A 26,566-nucleotide genomic window follows, 5' to 3' on the forward strand; every position below is an offset into this window, starting at 1 on the left:
TTGTTCATGTTGGAAAGATTCTTTTTACCACATATTCTTGTTACAATGTTTAATTTTTTTTAATCATGGATGAAAATTCATCGGGTTGACCTTCGAGATCACTCTCAAGGGAGATAATACAGAGGGAAAAATCACAAGAAAACAAATTATTATACAAGATGTAACAATATTAATTATACCGTCACACTTAGATCCATTCCAATTACCATGACTTTCACCAGGACACGTTCCATTCACCTTATCACAGTATGTCCCATTTTCACAATATCCGCACCTGCCTTCGCATTTTAGTCCATAATATCCGTTTTTGCATTCTTTGTAAGAAAAAACAAATTCAACTAAATTTCCCGTCACTATAGTTATTTCTTAATCAATCCTTCTTTATTTGATATATATATATATATATATATATATATATATATATATATATATATATATATATATATATATATATATATATATATATATATTACTTTTTAATCATTACCCATTATTTGCGATAAACCAAATAAAAATATATGTTAGAGAATTTTTTACCCTTAACACAGGTTAATCTTAACTTAGTTCTTTACATCATGCTTAACCTAATTCACCAGAGTTTCTTTGTAATCGTTTTCTGAGAAAAAAAAAAGTTGATAGTTAAAGAATTATAATTAAATAAGGAACCTTCACTATAATGTTGAAAGTACACTGTAATATGAAAAATAAGCTATATAGATTTGATGTAACTTGTCGACTATTATGAATTTTAAAAGAGACATTCCAAGATTACAGTTTCAAAAACTGGGATATTCTTAATTAGAAAATGCCAAAACTATACATGTCCATTGCAGTGTATGTCGTGACATCTTTGTCATTAAGTACATGTATGATAGATAAAACAGGATTATGACATAACTTGTAAAATTCATGGATACATTTCCTCTCATGATTCATTCTTACAAATCAGCTGAAAACCAGTCTTACCATTACACATTAATCCATCCCATTGATCCTCACAACCATCTGGACATATTCCGGAGGAAGTATTACAGTATGTCCCATTTCCACAGTTTCCACAGAAGTTTTCACAGGTCTGTCCATAAAATCCTGCTACACAATCTGAGGAAAAAGGGAATATATTGGGAACAAAAGATATGAAAAAGAATTCTCTTTTGAATCACAGTTTGTTCATAATTCATTAGCTTCATTCTTGCTTAACAGAGATAACATACTACTACGATGTCAGTATAGAAACTGCAATTATATTATGAAATTTTGATCAATAAGAAGATATATATGTGCTTGTAAAATATGATCTAGTAGGGTATAATAGAAACATCTTTAGATAGAACAATTAAAATAGATTGGGCTTAATAACATGAAAATCTCAAGATGATATGAATCAACAAAATTAGACAAAATTTTAAAATCAATGATTAAAACAGTTTAAATCAGTCATTTTACCGTCACATGAAGAGCCATTCCAATGATCCTGACATCCTTGTGAACATATTCCTGTTACGTTATCACAAAAGCTTCCGTTACTACATTTGCCACAGTTTAATTCACAGGCTGCTCCATAAAATCCATCAGGGCACGCTGACAGAAAGATGTATTACATTAATTTAACATGTACATTAATGTACTATGTATAAGTTCGACGGAATAAAAAACATATTGAGGCGTGCCTCTTACATGACTGCAAATGTAATTCTCTTCTTGTCATTTATCTAACCCGCATCTTTCTAAATGGATATGTATACATTTTTACCACTTTATTTATTCTGTTTTCCAACATCGACAAGAAAGGCAATAATATTAATGATCTAATTCAACATGTTTATTCATAACTTTATGCAGATTAAACCGAATAAAAGACACTGTATAATTCTGTTTACTTTCTTTTGAAATAGGAATTTGTATTAAACTGAACAGAGATCAAATTATTTAGCAATAACAACAGCTGTAGCAAAACGGTGCAAATCACAGTTACCCTTGGATTTCAGTAAGGCGCATCTTTCTTGACACTATATAATTAGCGTCTTTAAAACGGTGACTTAGATTCTCATTATTTTTAGCTTATCAATATTCAACACATACCACAAACAAGTACGAGGGCCATTCAAAAATTACACGGACTATGTTATTATTTACTCTTACAGACGTCATATAGAATTGATATTTCACAGGAACATATTTCCTAAAGATTCCAATTATTTTTTGGTAAAATTTTTTGATTTTATTTAATATCTCATAAAATTATTGCTGTTTTGATACTGCTGATGGTGATGCACGGAGCACGGCAAAAATGTTGAAAAACAAACGCCGTATCCAAAATTTTATAGTTATTTTCCATATTTCATGATATTATACAATAATTTTCTCTTAAATTTCTTTTTATTACAATAATTTTCTCTTAAATTTCTTTTTATTGTTTTATTATTAAGTCTTTAGATTTCTGACGTAATATTTGAATTACTAACAGAAATATTGTAATTTTTCTCCGATGTGACCCCTATGAAATCAACTGCAAAAATGACGTTTCGTGATTTGACGGAGCAGCGCACTTTTATCAGATCATGAATCATGCTGGAAAAACGCCAATAGACACCCAAAATAATCCTAATGAAACATGTTATAAACCAGCGGAATATCCGACACATCTCTACAAAATGTAAAAAAAGAATTTTAGATTGTTAGACCGTAGCCAAAAGGCAATCCGGGAGGGATGGAAGAAGTTCATCGACAAAACACTGATCTGGACTGTTAAGAATGTAATTGAGATCGAATAACGTTAAACTTTACTTCAGAAATATCTGCAGTTTTGGTGTTTAACACAAACTAAAACAAACAATAATAGTTTTATAGTTTTTAAGCTGAATCGGAAATGGTATATGGATGTTTATTCTGAGTGGATAAGGTAACCCAAACTATACAATATCAAATACTAAGGGAAAATATTGAGAAAATGAAAGCTCCTATTTTTTTAAACGCCCGAGACGTTGAAGGTTTTACTGCGCCGTGACTTCATAAGATGTCCTGTTAAATCACTTGAAATTGATACCAATTTACAGAATTTGATATAAAATTTTGATGATCATATATAAAAAGATTCCTTTAAATTATTTATGACTTTTTGCTTGATTATGTCGTCAAATGTATTTTCTGTGCAACAAGTCCGCGTAATTTTTGAACGGCCCTCGTAGAAGGAGAGTTTGATTTATTTTGTATTGTTTCATACAAGTAATGAAAGAAAACGCGAAAATGTGGAGAGCTGATAACTTCTTTCCGATTTGTCTAGTTTGCAAAACTAAACACGAGCAAAATTTTGTTTCTTCAATGACATTGATTAAACTTTCATTTTTTCGGTGGCAATAAACAGTTCCTCGCATGGGAAAAGTTACGATAGGAATATAATAGAATCCTGCATAGTAGGTGTAAATTTGGATGGTCAGCAGATACCAAAAAGTACCGTAGATTGTGCAGGTTTCAGGCCCAAGGCAATTTTTTTTTATTTAAGGAAAGGGGGTTGTGGTGGGGGCAGTCTCAAAAAAAAAAAAAAAAAGACAAAAAGAGAGAGACTCCATAACCTAGCCAGGTCTAAGTAAAAACACTTAAAATAGTATACATTAAGAGGAAAAAAACAAGTGAAGATAACAAATAATTTTATGAAAAAGAAATTAAAATGAAAACAATTAAAAATAACAAACCTTTGCACATCAGTCCATCCCAATGATTCTCACAGCCGTCTGGACATATACCGGTGGATGTATTACAGTGTGTTCCCTTTTTACAGCTTCCACATGTTTTTTCACATGTTTGCCCATAAAACCCTTCTTCACATGCTTATGTTTAGGAGAAAAAACAAATGGTTAACATTGAAAAAAAGCATCTATAATAAGAAATTCATTGATTTGGTGATACATATATTTCGATACTCTTTTTTTGAAAGTTGTTTATAATTCAGTGAATGCGTAGTTGCATTTCAGACATAATAAGAAGAGCTCTAAAACCCCAGTTTCATTTCCTAGAGTGATTAAGATATAAAAAATGATTAAAATATTATATCTGACAATTTACAGAAGAATTTTATTAATCTGCGTTGTATCAAAAAATATATTTGAAATAAAAGGTATTAAAATATTCTGGAATAAGCATTCTAAATTTTAAAAAAAAGTGAACAAATTCCAAATATTCTTTTTTGAGCACACTTATAAACTCATAAAACTGATAATTTTACCGTCACACAGAAATCCAGTCCAATGATCCTGACATCCTTCTGGACATATTCCCGTTATATTATCACAGAAGGTTCCGATGCTACATTTGCCACAGTTTAATTCACAGCTTTGTCCATAATATCCTTTTTTGCAAACTGAAATAAAGAATAATGAGATTCAGTAGTTGTTTTAATGGAGGTAAATAACTTTCAGCTGATGTTATCATGCTTTGACGGTCTATAAAAAGTCTTGCAGTTAATATTCCCAGCAGTGACAAATATCTATTCAAGAAATGTAGGTTTTCCAATTTTCTTTGCATAATTGTCTGAATTTTGTATGTCCAAAATGTTCTGTTAAGTGGAGAAAGTACTTTTTTTTTTTTTTTTTTTTTTTTTTTTTTACAATTTTTACCTCCATAACAGTAACTATCTAGAATTGAAAAAAAAGTTTAAATGATTTTGAAAAATGATTGGAATAAACCTAGGCCTGAATCTATTCTACCTGCGAATGTTTCCACATAAGTTACATCTTTCATGTCCAAACGTCTGTCAAGTAAAGGAAAAAAGATTTTTTCAAAAATTTTAATGCCGAAACAGTAACTGGCCAGAATTGAAAAAAAATCCTTTGGGCAATTGATTTTTAACAAAGGTTTAAATAAATCTGACTTTACACTACCTGCAAATGTTTCTACATAAGTTTGATCTATTATCATTGAGTGGTTCTTGAGAAGATATAAAAAAAGTGTCATTAATTGTTCCCTTATTCGTTATTTTCTCCCTTCTGAAGAAGGCGAGCCCTTCATTTGAGAAAAAAAATGATGACAACGTTCTTTTCTACATACAGATAATTTCTTCAAGGCAAAGAACTAAGAAAAGGAAGTACATGTACCACCCAGTGTATATTTACTTTATTCCTGTAAAGCTGACACAGTTAGATAGGCCACTTAGGTCTGCCATTCGAAAGAAATAATACATTAATACATGAATTTTTAAAACGGCACTCAGGGCCATAAAGCAGTGAGGGATTTTTTTTCGTGCCAGCACCTACTGCTACATCGGGGCTAAGTTTATACAGTCTCATACGAAAGACCGATCTCCACCTCCCTCAGTAGGAGTCGAACCCGCGACGTAATGATCAACTCCTTACACCGCGAAAGAAGTACAAACGCTCTAGGTACTGCGCCACGCGGACAACGTGCTATTGTAAAAATATGTTAATATAAGTAGCGCAGGGAAGCCTCTATACGAATTGGTTATATGAAGTACACTGTTGTATGAAAACGACAACTTAATTAAATACCCTTGTGCAGAGGTCTAATCTCATTGTTAATTTTTATTTACGTCCCTTTGCTTAGCTTTATGCTATCAACCGTTTTCAATATTCCCTGAACTCAGGTTGTGTATTAATTTGTAAACTGTAATAATATACTGAAACGCAAAAGAAACGCAACAAGCAGTTATCTGCAAATATTTGAATTTTTTATCTAATGATTTTCAAAAATGAATACTCTAACGTAAAACTTGGTTTGAAAACATCAGAGATTTGATAAAAATATTAAATGATTATCTTTTAACTTTAGAAAGTAACACATGATTGTTAAAACACCCCCACCCCGGCCATTCAGTTACAGCGTACAAGACTGCCATACACAACAGTTGCAGCTTGATTTCTACGATGCAATAGATTCATCAATCTCGAGATCTGAGCGAAAGAAATATTCTTTGCCATTTTAAATGTTTTTTCAAATGATGAGGTCGAATTTTCTCTAGCCAAGCGCAGTGTAGTAACCCTTGGACTTCCGGTCCAAGGACTGCCATTCACGCTAATGATACATAAGAGCCTGTTAAGGCGTGATGTGGGTCATATTTGCATCTACAATTCTCCATCACCTTTATTTTGAGATTTTCCAGCAAGAGCAATGGAAATGCGTACTTAAGTCATTTTCAGGAAGCCTTGGCATCGCTTACGGAAAAGAAAGGGATTTTATTTTTCGGAACATTGCTGCATTACTTATGGTGAACAGATATAAATCATTAAAACCCCATATTATTGCCAAATGTTTTGTTAAACATGCAATTTTTGATTTCTGTTCAGCAGACTCAAACGTAACGTCCCGTAATGGTATAAAAATCATCCAACCCTTAAATTACCGATATTTACAAAGTTGTAGATGTTCTTACTTTTTAAATACAAAATTATATCCTATATGTAATATTTCCCCCTAAAATATGATGTTGCGTTTCTTTTGCGTTTCAGTATAATAAGTACAAAATCTGTTTGACTATTTTTTTTTTCTATTTCCACTGTTTCATCACCCCTTACGGCGATTCTAGTTTGGGTCTCAGACATTTTAGTATATCCCTATTATGTCACATTGTGCTAGATGTACGTCATATATTTCTTAATGTTTCATGCATAGTAAGGTATAATGTACAGATAGTTTCAAAGAATTTTAGTAAAGTAAAGGGGGGGGGGGACATGAAACTAGTTTAGAAAAAGAAATACTTTTATTTTTTTCTTGAAGACTCAAATATATGAAACTACGTTTATATATATATTAAAACAGAATGTATTAGATGCCTCTGGCGTAATCGGTAGCACGTCGGACTGACAATCTCGGGATCGTAAGCTCGATCCCCGACGTGGGCCCTGTGGGATTTTCTTCAGAAAAAGAAGTCATGCACTATTTTGGCATGGTACATGCAAAACACAATACTATTGTCATACTTTTGCTGACTGTTTCATGCAAACGACAATTTAAATAAATTCCGGTATGCATGCAGAGGAATAAATTTCATTTACGTTCCTTTACTGAGCTTTATACGATCAAGCGTTTTCAATATTCCCTTGACTTAGTTTGTGTATTGACTTGTAAATTGTAACTAGTGCTAATTGTAACGGGAACCGTTACAGATGTTCCCCAAACGGCTCCCCAATCCCTTATGATGTCCCATTCTCTACAAGCTTTAATAAATTAGACAATACTTTTGTAATATAGATGGACACTTTATTTTTAAGGGTATTTCATTGGAAAACTACTCCGATTTAGCCATATGGGTATTAGCCAATCAAATTTCAGCGCATATGCTTGCACATTTTTTCTACATTTTTTACATTAATTTTCTTATAGTGTCTCACAATACATACATTTGTGATAAATATTAAAGAATCTGATTGAAAAATAAGAGAGATGTACCCCTTTAAGTATTAGCCAATCAGAATTCAGCATACGCGCATGCATGGCCTTGCATTCAATTTTGATAGTATTATAATGTAGGAGCTCTATATGCCTATCCATGTTGTAAATTTCATCCTGTTTTGTTGAAAACCAAGGGAGTTATAGACATTTAAAGTTTCAACCAATCAGATTGCAGCACACCTGCATGCGCGTGTTTTCAAGAAATTTCCTATATAACATGTTGTAGCACCTTATAATATATACTTATATTCTAAATTTCAAAGTATTTTGTCAAAAAACAAGGAAATTATTGAGATTTTTGTATCAGCCAATCAGAGAAGAGCGCACGTGCATGCGCGTGAGTTCACGCTTATTTGACCATCTTATCTTGTCTAGACTACTAATATATCTTTATATTTTGAGTTTCAAAGCAATTCATCAAGAAATATAAAAGTTACGGCTTCATCAAGTATATCAGTCATTTCACTCGTTGCACGCGCGCGCACGTGCATGCACGTGCGCGCAAAATGACCTTCGTTCCGAACACCTACACAACATGCCTATTAACCCTAAAAAGGTTTCATGTTAATCGGATGAGTGGTTCTATGAGAACACTCCTGGACAAAAAAGTACCGGAGAAGAAAGTAGAAAAAAAGAATAATAATAATAATAAGAAGAAGAAACAGAGTAAAAACAATATGTTCCCAAACTTCGTTTGGGGAACATAATAATAATAAGTACAAAACTTGTTTTAATATTCTTTTTTCCATTTCCACTGTTAAGCTGTTTCATCACCCTTACTGAGATTCTTGTTTGGGTCTCAAACGTTAGTACACCCCCATTATGGCGTCACATTGTGCCACATGTAGGTCATTTTTTGTTTCATGCGGTTTAGTATAATGTACACATAGATTCAAAGAATTTTAGCTGAGTAAAGGGGGGGGGGGGTGAAACATGAAACTTTTTGTAGAAAAGAATATTTTGTTAATTTTTTTCTTTAAGTGTCAAATATATGAAACTACGTTTATGTACATAAAATAGATTGTATAAGACAACCACGTCTGTGGCGTTATCAGTAGCGCGTCGGACTGACAATCTCGGGGTGGTGAGTTGTATCCTCGACATGGGCGATGTCGAATTTTCTTCAGAAAAAGCCGTGCACTATTTCGGCATAGTATGCTTACGCTATATAAATCTTAAGAACACTATGTGAAAATAGCTGGATATTTATGATATAGAGACACACTGACAGGAAGCATAATGATTTTCAAAAAAAAAAACAGAGGCCATTAATTAGAAAAGGTTAAATCATTTTACCAACACACAAGGAACCATTAAAATTATCCTGACACGTTTGGGAAAAATTCTTATTATATTATCGTCAACAGTTCCGATGCTATACTTGCCGCAATTGAATTCAAAGGCTGCTCCATGAATCCATCGGGGCACGCTGACAGGAAGGACGATTACATTCATTAACATGTACTTTTGGAGGATAAATAGAATCTACCCAACCAAAAAATATTTTTATGCATGCCTCTTACAAGATTGCAATTATAATCCCCTTTATATCAATTATCTATTCTGCATCCTTCCTAATTGTTATAACAACGTTTCTGCCACTGTATTCGTGTTCTTTTCGAAACGCAGGTGTAAAGACGAATATTGATTCCCGTAGAAAATAACCTATCAGCCGTAGAAAAATGTATTTGTATTTATAAAAAAGGGTAAGTTTTCTACATGTGCAACTTGAAACCCCTACCCCAAGTTGAAAAATAACTCCCATCCCAATAGAGGAATACAAAGTTTAAAAAAAGTTGATTGATGCCAAGGTCTGGGTCTCAACGTTTAAATCTCTTGCGTTTTCCGTATTGAACAGTTGACGAACACCCAATTAAAATGTAATATTACAGCTTTACATTTGTTTCTATCTATTAGACCTATTGTTTCTTGGCAAACAATTAAAGCCTCACAAAAGGTACGTCACTGTTGCATTTGGTTAAAAGTATTACATGTATCTTTATCTTTCTTAATCATCCGTTCTTTTTTGAATATTGTACCGATTTCAGACGTTTTAGCCAACTAACAAATAAAGAAAATGAAAAATGACTTCTAATTCGATTTTTTCAACGCCATGTTTTAACATGTCTACGTTAGGGTCGGGATAAGGATGTCTGATCAAGTTTAATGTTTTTATTGACTCCATTCTTTTGCATTTTCTGGTTTCATTGAAGTTCAACTTACATTTTATGTTAAATGTTCTTGCATCTCCCCCTTTGTTGGCCACATACACTGATGAAAAGGTACCAAAAATATCTAAAACATCACGTAATTCCTCTTATTCAAATTGAAGAGACATTTGATATGTGTCCGAGAATTACGTATGTAGACTGTTAAAATTATTGGCTTAAAAGTCACTCAAACGCAATTTGCTTTAAAGGTAGATAGACATTATCTCTCTTAATACCCCCCTCTCCCTTCTCTCTCTAATCTCTCTGGAATAATTATGGAAAATTTAAAGAAAATGTCTTGAAAAAAAATGATACATTTGTCAAATCAATATGGAAGACAAGGTTGCCATCGATTAACATTTGTCATTAAAAACAAATCGTTTTAATCGAAAGATTTAATAAAACCAACATATCATCGCCATAAGTTGCATTTGTATAGTGTAAAGTTGCCGATTTGCATGCATGGTTATGCAATCAGGTCGCATTTCTTTCAAAACACATTCCTTCATAACCTCTCTTACAATAATTTGACCGGTCACGGTAGCCTAGTGGTAGTGCGCTCGCTTCGTGATCGGTATGCAAAGGCTTCGATTCTCGTTTACCGGGCCGCGACAAATCTAAGACGTACACATAGGTAGTAACAGTTCCTTCGCAAAGCGCCCAACACTAGATATAGAAGTTACGGGTCTTTCTGATGAGACCTTAAAAACCGAGGTCCCGTATCACGGAAGGCGTTGGCAGGATAAAGAACATTCACTTCTCAATGGCCCTGAGTGTCGAGTATAGGTCTATATTTGAAGCCCTTCAACGGCATAAAGTGGAAAATTCTCGAATGGGACGTTAAACAACCATCAATCAATCAATGAAACATTGTTTTAAAAAAGAAGATGAATAAAAATTACAAATGACAAACCTTTGCATATCAGTCCATCCCAATGATTTTTACAGCCGTCTGGACATATTCCGGTGGATGCATTACAGTATGTTCCCGTTTTACAGTTTCCACATGTGTTTTCACATGTTTGCCCATAAAACCCAGCTCCACATTCTGATGTTTAAGAAAAACATATGATTATACCGACAAAAAATAAGTTCATTTTGGTGATATTTGGATAATTCTTTTCGAAAGTCATTCATAATTGAGTGAATGCATACTTATACTTCAAAGACCAAATAAAACTAACTTTAACAATCCAGTTTCATCTGCTTGAAACATTAAAACCTATTATGGGATAATACCTATAATGGGAGCTTACAGAAAAAAAACAAAACAAACTTATCTGCCTTTAACTAAAAGGCTTTCTTTTTGAGAGAAAACATACTGAACTATTACGGAATAAGCACTATTCCGGAATAAGCATTCTTAATCTAAGAAAGGGGTTAACAAATTCCAAAAATTCTTTTTAAACACATTATGAACTGATAAACACAAATTATTTTTACCGTCACAGAGAGAACCATTCCAACGATCCTGACATTCTTCTGGACATATCCCCGTTATATTATCACAGAAGGTTCCGATGCTACATTTGCCACAGTTTAATTCACAGCTTTGTCCATAATATCCTTTTTTGCAAACTGAAATAAAGAATAATGAGCTTCTGTAGTTGTAATAATGGAGGTAAATAACTTTCAGCTGATGTTATCATGCTTTGACGGTCTATAAAAAGTCTTGCAGTTAATATTCCCATCATTGACATTTATCTATTCAAAAAATGTAGGTTTTCCAATTCTCTTTGCATAAGTTCTGAATTTTCTAAGTCCAGACTTTGGTCAAGTGAAGAAAAAAGGGATTTTTTACCAGGATTTTTGACTCAAAACAGAAACTAGCTAAAATTGAAAACAAAAGGTCGGTTGGTCCATTGATTGTGAGCAATGATTTGAACCAACCTGAATTTACAGTACGTGCAAATGTTTCCACATGTTTCATCTTTTATAACCGACCAGTTTTTGAGAAGATTTTGATTGATTGATTGATTGATTGTATGTTGTTTTACGTCCCATTCGAGAATTTTTCACTCATATAGAGACGTCACCATATACCGGTGAAGGGCTTCAAATTTTGACCTTTACTCGGCACTCAGGGCCATTGAGCAGTGAGGGATCTTTATCGTGCCAACGCCTGCCGTGACACGGGGCCTCGGTTTTTAAGGTCTCATCCGAAGGACCCGCAACTTTCACTTCAAAGTGCCGAGCGCATGGCGAAAGAACAGTTGCTACCCATTTTATCGACTTGGGTCTGTCGCGGCCGAGATTCGAACTCACGACCTCCCGATCACGGAGCGAGCGCTCTACCGACTGAGCTACCGTGAACGGTGAGAAGATTTTGAAAAGATGTCATAAATTTTCCACTTACTCGTTTTTTTTCCCCATTTGGAGAAGGCGGGACCTTCATCTGAACAAGCTTGAATCTCTTTTACTCCAGGATACTTTTTGCAAGTTTGGCTGAAATTGGTTCAGTGGTTCTTGAGAAGAATCAAGAATGTGAAAAGTTAACACACAGACATACAATTATACAGACAGCTAGACGAATAGACGGCGTCGGAAGAAATATATTCAGAAAAACTCACTTGAGCCCATGGCTCACGTGAGCTAAGATAACATTATAAGCAGAATAAAATATGAAGATAACGAACAGTACGGTATTCAGTCTCGAAAGTTCAATGAAACATGACAAGGGTATATTATACGGAAGTCATTTTTCATCCTCCAGGGTCAAAAGTTCTAATGAACATAATGTTTTTTATACGTTGAAAGGACTTCTTATTGTTATTCTATGGGGGATTATTACCGGTATTCACCAAACAGCAGGGATAACCTCTGATGACAAAGTTCTCCCTTACACTTTATATAGAGATGATTGCCCGAGCCCAACGTCCTAAGGCTATTAAACACATTGAGTTGCTCCTAGAAGCAAGTGATAAATGTTCTGATCTAGTAGCAGATAAGACATCAAATAACTGTTTTATTACCTTATATTATACTGAGCATGTGGACATTGTCAGTCCAATAGATTGCAAACTATTTTCTGGTAGTTAATAGATCACTATTTATTATTTATTTATAGATTGTTAATAGAAATAACAAACTATTGACTGACAGTTAATAGGTGGTCAGTCCGAATTTCGCAAACTATTGACTGAGAGTCAATAGATGGCCGTTCCAAAATTCGCAAACTATTATTTGCGGACTAAAAGATCACTCTAAAAATACTCAAATAGTTAAGAGAAATGAATATGGAGACCAAAAAATTAAAAATACAAAAATAACATATTGAATAAAACAATAAAATATGATGTATAATTAAATAATGTGATTTATTGAACCAAGAATGTAAAGCTTTGGCCTTGCAAGTCTCTTTCTTCTTCTAAAACGAAAGCAAGAGATAGACTTCTTTCTAAAGGTGTGCAATAACTTTGTTTTGTATTTTTCTTTGTTACACTGTGTAATAACGTTATTTGTAGTTTTATTTTATTCATTTGGGTATTTGAGAGCAGGGCATACGTTTTCAAAACATTTTAAGGGTAAGGTGTACATATATTTTCAGAAAATACATTTATTTCATTGAAAAAAATAACTTTAATAAGGAAGACATATATTACATGTATTTATGTGATGGACTTACAGACTTATTAACATAATAGTGTTTGTTTTCGAATCTTGTGTGTGTATGTTTCATGTGTGTTATAATATGTATATTCATTATTTTAACACACTTACCATTACACTTTAATGTATTCCAATTACCCTGACATCCCTCCGGACAGATTCCATTTGTTTTATTACAGCGTACATTGTTTTTGCAGAAACCACACCTTTGTATACAATCGTTTCCATAATAGCCATCTACACATTCTACAGGATATTTAAAATGTACAGATACTGTAATTATTTGAACTTATACATCAAAGAAGAAATAGTAAGAACAGTGTAATCAAAGTCCAAGTGCATGTTTTACATCAAACCATAAGATCATAACGGTGTAATACAAATATTACTTCAGCTTTATTGAGGTCATATTAAATCTGCAATGAGGAAGCTGATTAGTACATGAAAGAAAGAATATACTATGAATTTTGCAGGCAATGAATACGTTTTTATTGAAAAGTTACAATACCGATTTCACTTATTTTCTTTAGGTGATAAAGGTACAGGGGAATGAATACTTTTTTTTAAAAGTTACAATACCAATTTCATTACCATCTTTAGGTGATAAAGGTACAGAGATATTTGCTTTAAAAACAAAACAAAAACAATTTCCTATTCGGATTTTCAAATAGAGAATGACATATATGTTCTTTAATTTCAGATGCAATAATTTAAAATTGCAATACTTTTCACAAAACCCTTTTAAAAATCAGATTTTCTAAGTTTTTGAAGGGAAGAAAAAAAAATTAGAGACGGGTTATGCATTTCCAAATATAATAGTGTTCCACTGTGCTACTAAGGACTGATATGTGCTTCAAAATATTTGATACTTGAAACTTTTGCATCCATTTTGGAACTACGAGAAAATTCATTCACTTGATATATATTTTACCTGAACAATCAGAAGATTCAATGACTGTATTACTGCATCCATAGATACAAGAACCATTAAAAGCTTCACAATGTCTATCACGACATTTTGGATCACAGGAAGTGCAGTTTTCTCCGTAATGTTGAGATGGGCAACCTAAATTGAAACATAAAGTATTAAAGGATATGCATTAATTTTGTAGCAACAACGCGTATGAAAGCGTTAATTTGATTGTCTTTTAAGCTAGGCTAAGGACGCCCGTGAAATATACGCCTCAATATATTTAGAGAAAATGAATACAATTTTAATATTTCTTTAACAGCATTAGTTTTGATGAATGTGTATTGTGGTGTATGAACTTGTATATATCGGGTCTCTGCTGAGATCGGCCAAAGCGACATCGCTTATATCAGCTGTTTGTCACCTGACAGGTCTAAAATTAGAATATATATGTATTGCTAAAAAGATAGTAAAAGTTCAACGATGTACGGGCATCTTTCCGCTTTAAATTTATTCTGTTTTGTTTTAAGAAAAATTCCTTACAATGAAAAGTGCTAGGAGCAACTTCCTCATCCTCGGGAATTGTGTAAAATTTAGCCGTCTTTCTATAAACTCCAGACATAGATGTAATACGTACAGTTATAATGTTACATTACGGAATATATAAACAATGCACTACCAGCTCCGAGCACTTTTCAGAACATTAGGTTTAATAGCTATACGTGTTGAAAAATTCAGAATTGATAGTGAAGCGGATATCGTTGAACTTTGGTATTTTCGAGGGACTGGACCCCTCATTCTAGCACCTTACTGTACAAGTGCGCTCCCTATGGCTAGATTTATAAAGTCTACATATTATCAATTTAGTTTGACAATAAAATGCAGATTAATATATTTAAGAATATGTCTTTATTTTGGTCCAATTAGGCTTGTTTAGTATTTATTCTTATTTCTACAAACTACGATAATAGCTTAACCACGCCTCAAGGAAAGAGAAACTGAGTGTCAAATTAGGAAATGACGTCATCTCAATAAGTACAGCGTGATCAAGTTGGCTCTCATTCTATATTAGCGAAGTGCTATTTGGCAAGATAAATTGCACATTCATTTATCTTTATAATATTTTTAGAAACGAAAGTATTCGAGTGTATTTTAAAAATAACATATACTATTTATTCGTGGAGATTCATTTGTATTGTTTTAACGTGACGTCATAATAGCTTTCCCGAACCTCTGCATAGGTTAACGTAAATATGGGAGTCCTTAATCTAGCTGTGAAATCAGTTCATTTTTCATCGTCATTCATTTTATTCAATCATATAGATATATCTGAAATAAAACATACCCATGACCTTTACTTCACAGATTTCAATGGTTGCGAATGCAGGTTCATACCCTGCACAGGATGTGTTGACAGGGGGTTCCTTTGAGTTATACAAAGCTATCCCTTGAGACTCTCTGTTAACAGTCACAGTTGTCACACGTTCCAGACAGGTAGAGGTATTGTGAATGAACACTTTATGTTGAAATGCGTTTGATGGAGGAATATATGATGAGTCGTTGAAAACAAAAACAGAAAATCCCACATGTCGATTAACAGCTGAAATGAATGTAATAATAATTAAAAAAATCAATTGTATTTACATTTCTGGAAGTTCATTTAATATATTAGAAAACAGTTTAAAACAGGCAACAGAAACGGTTTATTTTCCTTTGTAGATGATACTATTATTTATTATATATTTTTAATATAAGACAAGATTTTTGCATCCCTGAAATGAACACAGGCACGCACCCTGTATTAAACACCTTGTATCAACACCCTTTATTTCACCCTTTATCACACCCTTTCCTGAACATCTCTGTATTTTTCATTCGAAGTACCACGGATATTTGTTTATGAAGTTTATTTAAATTGTAATTTTATTTCATCAGATATTTAATGTTGTTCAAAATATTGTTTCTTCTTAATTTGTAATCATTTCATTTCTTCTGACTTAATACAATGCCTTTGAGAAAAAAAAAAAGATGAGAAACGGAAATTCAACAAAAACAGAAAACATTCAAATTATTAAAAATTCAGTAACTAATTTACAAGTTTATAAATGATTTTAAGATACTATTTTCAAATATATAATAAAAACAACAATACATGACAAAATCTTCATCACACCCCGGATTAACCCTCGACCAATTATCAGCCTTCTGGCCTTCGGCCCTCGGCCAGTTATTGGAGACGCGGTTAGATATGGGGTTTGATACAGATTTTGCCATGTTTTATTCTCTTTGTATTTTAATGAGGTAAAAATAACGCAAGTCATCTTCCAGGAAAAAGAATTGAAGAAACGAGAAAACCTCTCATCAAAGTATATGAGTAGCTGATATGGAATGAACTTTAAAAGACTGCCCAAAACTGGTAGTCTAATATTGTTTATTGAATTCAGACGTGTGATTACTTTTATTTTTATTCCAGTTATGTGAATTATATCGGTTAAAATCAACAAATTCTTTGGATTAGATATACATTAGTAGATTTAATACATATCTAAACAAATAAAGGTTTTACGATATACTTCAACATAGTTCTTTTCCATGAATATATTTTATCTAGTGACTGCATGCACGATTGAAACTGCTACAGAGGGTGTCTTGATGTGGCAGGTTCATTTTTTTCGGGGGGTGGGGTGGGGTTGTATATTGTTGTATGTAACTTTTAATGCACAATAGTGCCTTATTATTCTTCATTTTATACCTTATTGATAATGTGAGCTTGTATTATTTTTATTTGTAGATCATTGCTTATTGGATAAGTCTTTTATTTGATACATAAACAATAAAGAACCTTTAAGAAAAAAGATGAATTTTGTAGTTGTGCAGCACAGTGAGGGTGCCAAATGGATATATCGGCATTTTTTCAAATAAAAAAAATACATTTTTTAAAAGTATGGCCCATTATTTTGGGGTCTTAAGTGATATCAAAAAGTGATATGTGGTTCAAAACTACATGTTTAGGACGGTTAGATTTTTTATTTAGATTTATCATGTGATGTGGCAGTCATGTGATTTAAGCATATATACTTGCAGTATTGAAGTCATCTATAAATTCCTATATTCTCTAACAAAAGAAATACTAAGTTATCTATAGTTAACTATAGTAAATCAACGTTTCAAAGTTATCATTATAGAAAATCAAAGTTTTCATAGTGTCAAAGTTATCACTATAGTAAATCACTTTAGTTAATCCATGTTTTCATAGTGAACACTATAGTACATCACAGTTTTCATTGTGATCACTATACTAAATCAACATTTTCATAATGATCACTATAGTAAATCAAAGTTGCAATCCTTACAAAGTCAACATTATGGTTAATAAAGGTTTTTGACATGAAGCCTCTAGAAATTAAATGTTTAAAATTTATTACTTCTAACACTGTATAATTTTCTGTGGTACATGTAAAAGTTATTTAATTTTACAGCAGTTTTGCAGATTATCTCAATTTACGGAAAGTATATTTTGATGTCTTCTATTTCAAAGTATTCCATAAAATTTGCATGCAATTCATTTTTTGTATTCAATTTTAATTTTATACTTTTGAAAAAAAACTAAACAATGGTTTCCGAAGACTTCTACTGGATAACATTTCTAAAATGAAAATTGTTTAGCTTTTATTTCAAGTGACCTTTTTCTATATTGGTGAATAACATAATTTACTGCAATCAAGTATGTAAACAAGACATATATGCATTTATATCAAATATATTTGAGTGATAACTTTCATAAATCAAAGTTTTCATAAGTGAACAATATAGTTTTTTTCAAAGTTTTTATAGTATCAAAGTTTTCATAATGATCACTATAGTGTATCAAACTGTTCACAGTGTCAACGTTATTACTGTAGCAAATCAAAGTTTTCATAGTTATCGCTATAGTAAATCAAAGAGTCAAAGTTAACACTATAGTTTTCATTGTGTCAAAGTTATCACTATAGTTAACTGTAGAAAATATATGTATGCAAATAATATTTTAATATTTTATTAATATGTAAATCTAAATCCCCCCTCCCTTGAACTGTTTAATATTGAATTGATTTCTGCCTGTTCCTAGCTGATGGGCTTGGGTGCGCGATGTGGCTCATGGGCCTCTTCTTATATGTGACTATGTAAAATTTTAAAAAAATAATAAAAAATGAAATAGCTTGTAAATTAAAGAGTATTATTTTAAACAATAAAGAACTTTTCTGGTGTGTTAGCAAGGAAATCATCCAAAACGAAAATGCTTAGTTGACCGTCAACTTTTCGTCAACATGCAGTCAACTAGTCGTCAAGTGAATATCAAAAACAATTGATCACTGGGAATTGAATGTCTTTTTTAAAAAAAAAGTTTTTACTGTTTTGCATAAAATGGTCAGTTGACTATTAATTGATTGATTTCGACTGAGTTTACCATTAGTTAAATGCTAATACTTTGAAAATTTCACGCAAGGAAAGAGTTGACCATTGTTTAACTCTCCTACTTTGTAAAATCTTGCAATGTTGTCTATAATTGACAACTTTGTGTAAGAAATACTCTCGGACTCTATTCATGTTGGGTTAAAAGCGACACTTTTATAATCCGGGATTGCAATTTCATTATTCTTAAAACAATCTTGATTTGAATTCAAGAAACGTGTAATGGTGTGTGTTTTTGGTAGAAAGTGGGGATTTGAATTGACGAATTATATAAATATTTTTGTTTCATGAATGATTCAGCTTATGCAATCGATTTAAGTATAATACTCAAATATTTCCTATTTGTTTATATTCTTCTCTAAAAGATATCGGGAAGACTGCAGACTATAGCTTTTATATGTCTCAACTAGTGTGTACGTGTTGTGTACGTGTATACAAACAACAAAAACTCAGAAAGCTTGTTGTGCATCATTTCTTTTGTTGTGTTTCTTGTTGTTTTGTTGGTAAAAATATACCATTGCTTTTGATTTTTATACTTTTCTGCGCCGAAAATAAAGGAGCCATAACAACAGTGAGAATCTGGCAACTCAGTTTTATGCATATATGTATAAATAGCATTTTAATGGCCCAATGTCCTGTCTTTTCCTACCCTACTATCTGGACTTCAGTGTCATGGTAGCTTTTCAAAGCAACCCGCTTGCTTTAAGTTTACAAGACTGAATAACAGAATATTCAACAGTGGTCAACTGCACAAAAACTATAAGAGTATTCAATAGTGGTCAACTGCATCAAAAATATAAGACGTTCAACAATGGTCATCTGCACAAAAACTATAGGAATATTCAACAGTAGTCATCTGCGAAAAAAATGGAACTATTCAACATTGGTCAACTGTAGAGAAAATAGAGGAGAATCCAATTACAAAGTAAAGGTCAATTGCACATGTAGAAAAAACTGTCAACTGCATATAATATATAGGTGCATTCAACAGTGGGCAACTGCACAGAACATATAGGACCAACTTTTTACCAATGAAGCTCCCGTAGTTGACAAAAAATCAACTAATGGACAATTGACGGGCAATTGATCGTAAGCGAACCGTCAACTGAATACTGCAATTGAACTCTCGTAGTCCTTTTTCGTATGGGATTGTCTCAGCTGTTGCAGAAAACAAAAATGCATGTACCTAACCTGCATCAGCTGGTTATGTACTTTTTTCTGCAATAGCTGCAGCCTTTTATTCCAATACTAACAAACGAAAAAAACATGTTATCGTTTGTATTTATGTATGTAAAAATGATCATGTTAGAAAGATTAAGTACGTTTAATATTGTATCACTGCTTTGTACGGCATTGTATGTCTCATTGATGGTAAAGCACACTGTATGAGAAATCTATAGAAGTGGCTTGAAAAATGGTTCTAACCGGCGTTTGCTGAATAAAAAATGGGATGGGTGTCATAAAATCATTAGCAGATTTTAAACTTTTACAGTGAGTCACATTAGCAAATGTTGCTAGAAACTGTTTTTGTCTTTATATATATATATATATATATATATATATATATATATATATATATATATATATATATATATATATATATATATATATATATATATATATATATATATATATATATATATATATATTGTGCTGTTGATAATTAACAAGCTCTATATATTATAGACTATTCATTTGAATTTAAGAGTATGTAGATGCACTTGTATGTAGTTTCAAAGTATTAGAACTTGAATATTGTTTTTAAATCAAGGGTTCAATACACTGACAGAACCAAATTTAGAAGTTGCCTCCAAGTAACCCATCTTCTCAACCCACTTCCCCAACGTATCATTATTTGTCATCGAAACAATCTATTGCACCGCAGTTATTAGAATATCTCTTTCTTTCTCTATCTCTCTCGTACATGTGTCAAACGTGTAAGAAAGTTTATGGATTTTGTAAAGTGACTTACTTGATCTTCGAAAATAAATTTCTAAATACGCTATATTAGACATGCGTTTTAGTGAAAATTTCCACCAAGCAGCTTTAAACTCAGGTTTAGCCAATGTAATACTGCAGGTGTTTTCACGTTCCTCCTGGAGGTAGCCATCTACTGCTCTGTCTGCAGGTGCGTTATAACCGCTGTATGTTCTACTCTGGGATGCATGTCCTTTATACGCTGGTAACGAGCTAAGATTATCTTCAAACAATAGAACATTAAATTTACTATAAAAGGTACTTTGTGAAGAAAAAAATGACTATGCTTAGAAGAAAAAAAGGTATTTAATGAAAATCTGTGCATTTATCGAAAAAATGAACATTGTCAAAAATCATGCATATTTTTAACAATATGTTATTTACCAAATCCTTCAACTGTATGGATAGCATTCCAAAGAAATATGAGGAGCATCAATCTTTTAAACTCCTCCATAAATGCTAATGATTATCCAACTGCATTGCCATTCGTCAAAATTTACACGATTTTGAAAGTTAAAGAGAAAAAACACAAATATCACCACACTCCGATGATAAAGATTTCCTATGAGGAAAAATATTGAATTCCACAAAAAAGATTGAATTATAAATTTCCTTAATTTTTAGTAATACATTACACTCTATTGTGTACCTTTTATGCATGACGATTGAAAACGCATAAACAATCTTTACCTAAACAATGTGACACAAGATCTGAAATTGCGAGGAATTTTCCCTATTTCTATTTACTTTCTTTTTCATAGTTTCGTAAACTTGTCTATATTTTTAACAAGATTTTCCTAAAATTGCCTCAGAATTATGTCACATGTGTTAAGCATTTGAATTACAAGATGAGGCGTCATGAGTGAAAAATTAGAGGGAATCCGCTTTCAAGCACCTAAAAAAAATTGAATAATGAACGGTGGTCGTAGAGTTTTAGAATTAAGAAAGTCTCTAACCTTTTCCTTTGTAGAAGACCTCCTGGAGAGCTATTTCCATCAGAAAACACCATAGCTGAACCATTTAGCAAACAAATACTGTATTTGATTTATCATATGATTAGACAGATTTGCACCTGCCTATGACTAAGTGTAAATGTGCTTACAGGAGTATTTTTAGTCCCCTACCGGTGAAACAAAAGGGGACTATAGGTTTCCTTTGAGTCTGTCCGTCCGTCTGCCTGTCTGTCCGTCTGCCTATCCCTCTGTCTGTCTGTCTGTCTGTCTGTCCAACTTGGTTTTCCACACTTTTTTTCTAAACGCTAGCAGATATTGAGCTGATTTTTAGTATGTGAGTGTATCTTGATGAGTTACAGATCAAGTTTGCATTTCGTTCCGCTTCAATGATTTTTAGGGAATTTACGACCTTTTCAATTTTTCAGGGCTTTCCGCATTTTTTTTTTCTAAACGCATGCAGATATTGAGATGATTTTTGATATGTGACTTTACCTTGATGAGTTCAAGTTTGCATTTCATTCCGCTTCAATGATTTTTTGACGGAATTATGGCATTTTCAATTTTTAGCGGGAAGCAGATTACACTTGCCGGTAGGGGACTAGTATTGCTAATGCAATACTCTCAGAATGCTTGTTTTTTTGTTTTTGTTTTTTTTTTTTTTTGCATATATACAAGTACGTTTATACAGCGAATTACACTTACATGAGCATATTTATGCAATTTATGTACATGTGAGTAAAGCTCGCCATATAAACAGCGTATCTAGACGACGACTATTCGATAAACAGTTTAATTGCATTAAGTTTATTATTAAGACGTGTTTTCCAACACTTGGTGAATTTGTTCAGTTCAAAAGGCACCATTGCTAGATTCATAAACTGTTATCTTTTAAAAGTTTTCTGATAAGGTTTTAAGAGCTTGCTCACGTAGGACATAATGGCATTGTCTCAATAAAAACACTACTAAGAGGCAAAGTATGGATTATCAGAGTTAAAACAAGTATTTTGGAAAAGTTTTGCAAAAGTCTTTACGGATGTCGGTTGTTGAGTCAGCTAAGTAAACCTTAACCAATAAAGCGCGCAGTTTGTCTTCTGCACTATGGCAACACCGTAAATCTTTAAGTCCCATATCTGATAAAAAGAATATATTTATGAGAATAAATTAATACCACATATTTAAAAAAGATCACCAGAGATCGTTACAGGTAAGGTTTCGTTTAAGTCTCAGGGATTGCCCTATGAATTCACACTGACAGGGGACCTCACTTTTTAAGTAAACATTTTATGAATTTTATGTTGAACAATCAGAAAACGATACCTTTATACCCGCAAACAAACGGAGATTCGGTGCGACAAAATATTTCGATTAAGATATGGCACAGAATTTCTTTTGTTGAAGGTCAAAATTGAAATTTGCACTTGAAACATTTCTTCTGATATATCGATAAACTGAATATCTGACGATTAGAGGTTATCAATTACAGATACTTTCTGGTAGTGAATTTCGCATGAAGGTATTGAAGATTTTCGACGATAATTATGCTGAGCTTGAGGAACGCCACCTTAGTGGGGAAAGTAAGGAAAATAGCAAAGCGTATTCAGAAAACAGCCCTGGCAGCTGAAACCGATATTGGTACAGGGAAACAAGTTTACAAGTTCGTAAAATGACATTTAAAATAAGTTATCCACACTGAATAACTTTCTTCCTTCATTTTTTGTAAATGACTACAATGTACATGTATTGTTGAATCACATGGGGGGGGGGGGGGATACTTATACATTAAATGGGTAAAAACTTTTTATAATCATTCTGTTATTGATAAAAATCATGAAACAAAAATTAATGGAGAAATTGAATGTTAACCAAAAATTTCCCCAACAGACCTTACACAGTTAAGAAACTTTCTGTAAGATTTAAGAGATTTTCGAAATAATAATTATTCGAAGAGTGAATTATCTCGTATTGTAAATGTTATGCCTTAATAGCAGTATTTGATTGTGCGATGCACCATCATACTTGAGCAATACATTGGCATGTTTTATTCTCAAAATAGACAAAGGATTTATAAATATTTAAATACAAAGTACACAACCTTAAAAATACTACTACAACTCAAAATGAACTGAACAGTTCAAGAAACACTGTAGTGCTAGAAGATTTCCCAAATTAATTATGAAAACCAAGACCCCCCAAATCCAAACCAACAGACCAATAGGAAAATCATGTTATTTTTATTTTTTCATTGATGCCCGCTAAATGAGGATAAATATTTACATAGAAATTGATGTAAACATAGTGTATGTACATGTGTAAAAAAGATTCAAAAATGATTTATCGTGTCCAGTCATTTAAAAAAAAATCCATATTACCAGAAAGCTGAATTTGCCTAAAAAAGAATGTATCTTACATGTCCTCTTTTATGCATGCACACACTATATATCTACATTAACTTGCAATACCCGTAGATGTATCCTAAATTTTACAAAAAGTGAAGACCATATAAGTGAAAATGGAATTGTCTTTGATATTGTCTTCAGGCATAGAATAAAGAAGAAAAAAAGAACATCGGGCTTAAATCGAAAATATTCATAACTAACTTAAAAAGAATTTTCTTTTAAGTTCACCTGAGCTGAGAAGATTAGTGAGCTTTTCCTGCCATCCGATGTCCATCTTTGTATTTACTCAGCCTTTGGAAATGGGAATTCAAATTTGATCTAATGGCAACGAGCATCCCCTCTATGTAAATAAAATCAAGAAATGGCAACTTCCTTAAGAACATACGGACCATATAAAATGAAACTTTTGAGGTATGTAAGTTCTAAATATTAGTACCCGGGGGTAGGGTAGGAATGTATATTCTAAATTGTTCAAAATCATAGCCCCTGTTGTAGGGTGCGGTAAAACAGGGTAAAATCATGTTCTTCCGAATACATCGAAAAAATATAAATGTTCTTCTCAAGGAAAAAATTGGACCTAAAAGCATGAAACTAACAGGTATACTTCAAGACATTGTGTAGAAATTGTGTAGATTCTATTTTTTTTCAAATCTAATCATTGCGCACAGTGATAAAGTGAAACCACAGTATGGTCAAAGTTTTTCATTGGAATGAATCCTTAAAAAATAAAATAAAAAAAACAAACAAAGAAAAACTTGACCAAAACAACGTATATGTTCTTTTTTTCTAGAACATTCTTGAATCTTGAATTTCGCGTATGTCCAGGTTGTGTCCGTAAGATCTTGTAATCACAATTTCTAGAATTTTCTAAATTCATGTTGTGTATAAAAACACTGTCGATTGTATGCATAAATAAGATTGGAGTACAAAAAGAGACGGGAATAAAAAGAAGACTGAAGTACGAAGAGACTTGGATAAAATAGTTGTCGGATACTCTCACTTGGATATTCTGTGTACAATAACGGGCACTCTGTTGTACGTATGTTTGGATCCTTGCTGTAAGTTTGTACTTTTTGATTTTTATATATTATTGTAAATAAATTTCTGTTAAGTTTAAACTGTGTGTGATTGAATTTTGCTGGCATTTTGGGTTATTCTGACCCATAACAACTATATGTTATAAGAAATATTTTCAAAAATCCTCTCAAGAAAACAATAGAACCCCAATTTGCAAACATTTCCAAGTTGTGTGTATTTTTTTTAAAATTACAGACACAGGGTTAGAGTTGATTAAAATCAAGATCAAATTTTACATAATGCATATTTACAAGATGATGATAAATAAATATAAATAATTTAATCTCCATAATTACTGCAAAGACACATTAGTCATATTGATAGCGAAGGACACCCTTGTTGTGTAGATTCAAATACCACTTAAAGTTAGGATGGGGCTATGATATGGAGTCACAATTTGCCAATGGAATATGTTTAATAAAATGTAAAGAAAATGTGGGTAAGCCAGGTAAGCGTTGAGACCAATTTGCCTCATGTTTATATTAGAATAATCTTTTGCAAATATTATAAATTTTGTCTCCAAACACGATCATTGAAGCCACAGACTGCTTTTAAATGATTTCTGATTGAATTGATTGATAAAGCATAACGCTAAATAAAGTTTTGCTTATCCACACGTTAACACATAATTATGTGGAACTATTTAATAGAATATTTTTCCGAAAAAATAACAAAACATGTTTTTGGATGATAAAGGCCGGAGCTTTAATAATTGTTTCAATGACAAACGTCAGACACGCATTTAACAATCATTGGGTGCCACACACCTAAATTGGTAACGGGCGTTATGGCACCTTGCCTTCTAGGGTATTCCATAGCAAGGCGTAACAATATGTATTAATCGACTCCTAGGGTACCCCATAGCGAGTCAGCTGGGATATCAATGTAATTGCCTCCTAAGGAATTCCACTTATACCGAACAGGTAAGCCAACTATACCGAGTAAGGCAAATAAACCAAACGTTATACCGAACGGGGTACGAGGTTACTGTTATACCAAACAGATCCCTCACACAAGCTCCTCCATAGCAAGCTTGTATTGGCTCCTAGGGTAGCCTTAGCGAGCCACCACATGCTCTACCAAGCATGTAAAATAGATAACCAAACATAAATAATAATATAATGATGACTAATGTCTCATCTTGTCTGACATATCCGCCACTCAGAGATGTTTATACATCTCTGCCACCCAACAAATAAACTTTGTGGGGAGATAAAAGCTTCTATGGCAGATTGTAAAATGTTTGTTATATAATTGCATTTCCCACATCCGACATATGCACTCCGTCAACGCGGTATAGCCCCTCCTCCGAAAATTCTATATCAGGGTGATTGATAACTCTACTGTTAACAGATGCGACCGCCCTACGATCGGCTCTATTTACTCTTTTCCGTTTCCGTTCGACGGAGCATATGTCACGGCCCCCTATCCAATTTCGGCGTGGGAGTATATCAGACCATATTATTTTGCAACTTGGTAATCTGTCCGCAATTACGCATATGTCATGCTCTATTCTGGTAAACAATTCCTCATTCCTAATTGATGTTATATCATTTCCCCATATGTGGATTAATAAACATG

At 32.7% G+C, this 26,566-nt stretch overlaps 1 protein-coding gene across 1 annotated transcript; it reads right to left on the reverse strand.

Annotated features, from left to right (window-relative positions):
• Window positions 1–925: 925 nt before the first annotated feature.
• On the reverse strand, window positions 926–21,579 carry LOC133189214 (cell death abnormality protein 1-like). The gene is made up of 7 exons (XM_061324616.1): window positions 21,516–21,579; window positions 20,555–20,782; window positions 15,476–15,730; window positions 14,152–14,286; window positions 4,223–4,357; window positions 1,447–1,581; window positions 926–1,101 (listed from the first exon to the last, which is right to left on the reverse strand). The coding sequence occupies exons 1-7, from the start codon at window positions 21,577–21,579 to the stop codon at window positions 926–928; spliced, it is 1,128 nt and encodes a 375-aa protein (XP_061180600.1).
• Between the last annotated feature and the right edge of the window lie 4,987 nt (window positions 21,580–26,566).

Source organism: Saccostrea echinata, unplaced genomic scaffold (assembly GCF_033153115.1).
Source record: "Saccostrea echinata isolate AGI-Se365-2 ecotype Australia unplaced genomic scaffold, CSIRO_AGI_Sech_v1 ptg000017l, whole genome shotgun sequence".
NCBI classification, from domain to species: domain Eukaryota; kingdom Metazoa; phylum Mollusca; class Bivalvia; order Ostreida; family Ostreidae; genus Saccostrea; species Saccostrea echinata.

Bases quoted from the DNA above. Each gene is read 5' to 3' on its own strand.
- LOC133189214 (XM_061324616.1), bottom strand. From the start codon at position 21,579: ATGGTTCAGCTATGGTGTTTTCTGATGGAAATAGCTCTCCAGGAGGTC. The intron at 20,783-21,515 runs GTTAGAGACTTT...TATTGTTTGAAG, and splicing joins GGTCTTCTACAAAGGAAAAG to ATAATCTTAGCTCGTTACCA. The intron at 4,358-14,151 runs GTAAAATATATA...TCTTTATTTCAG, and splicing joins TGAATCTTCTGATTGTTCAG to TTTGCAAAAAAGGATATTAT.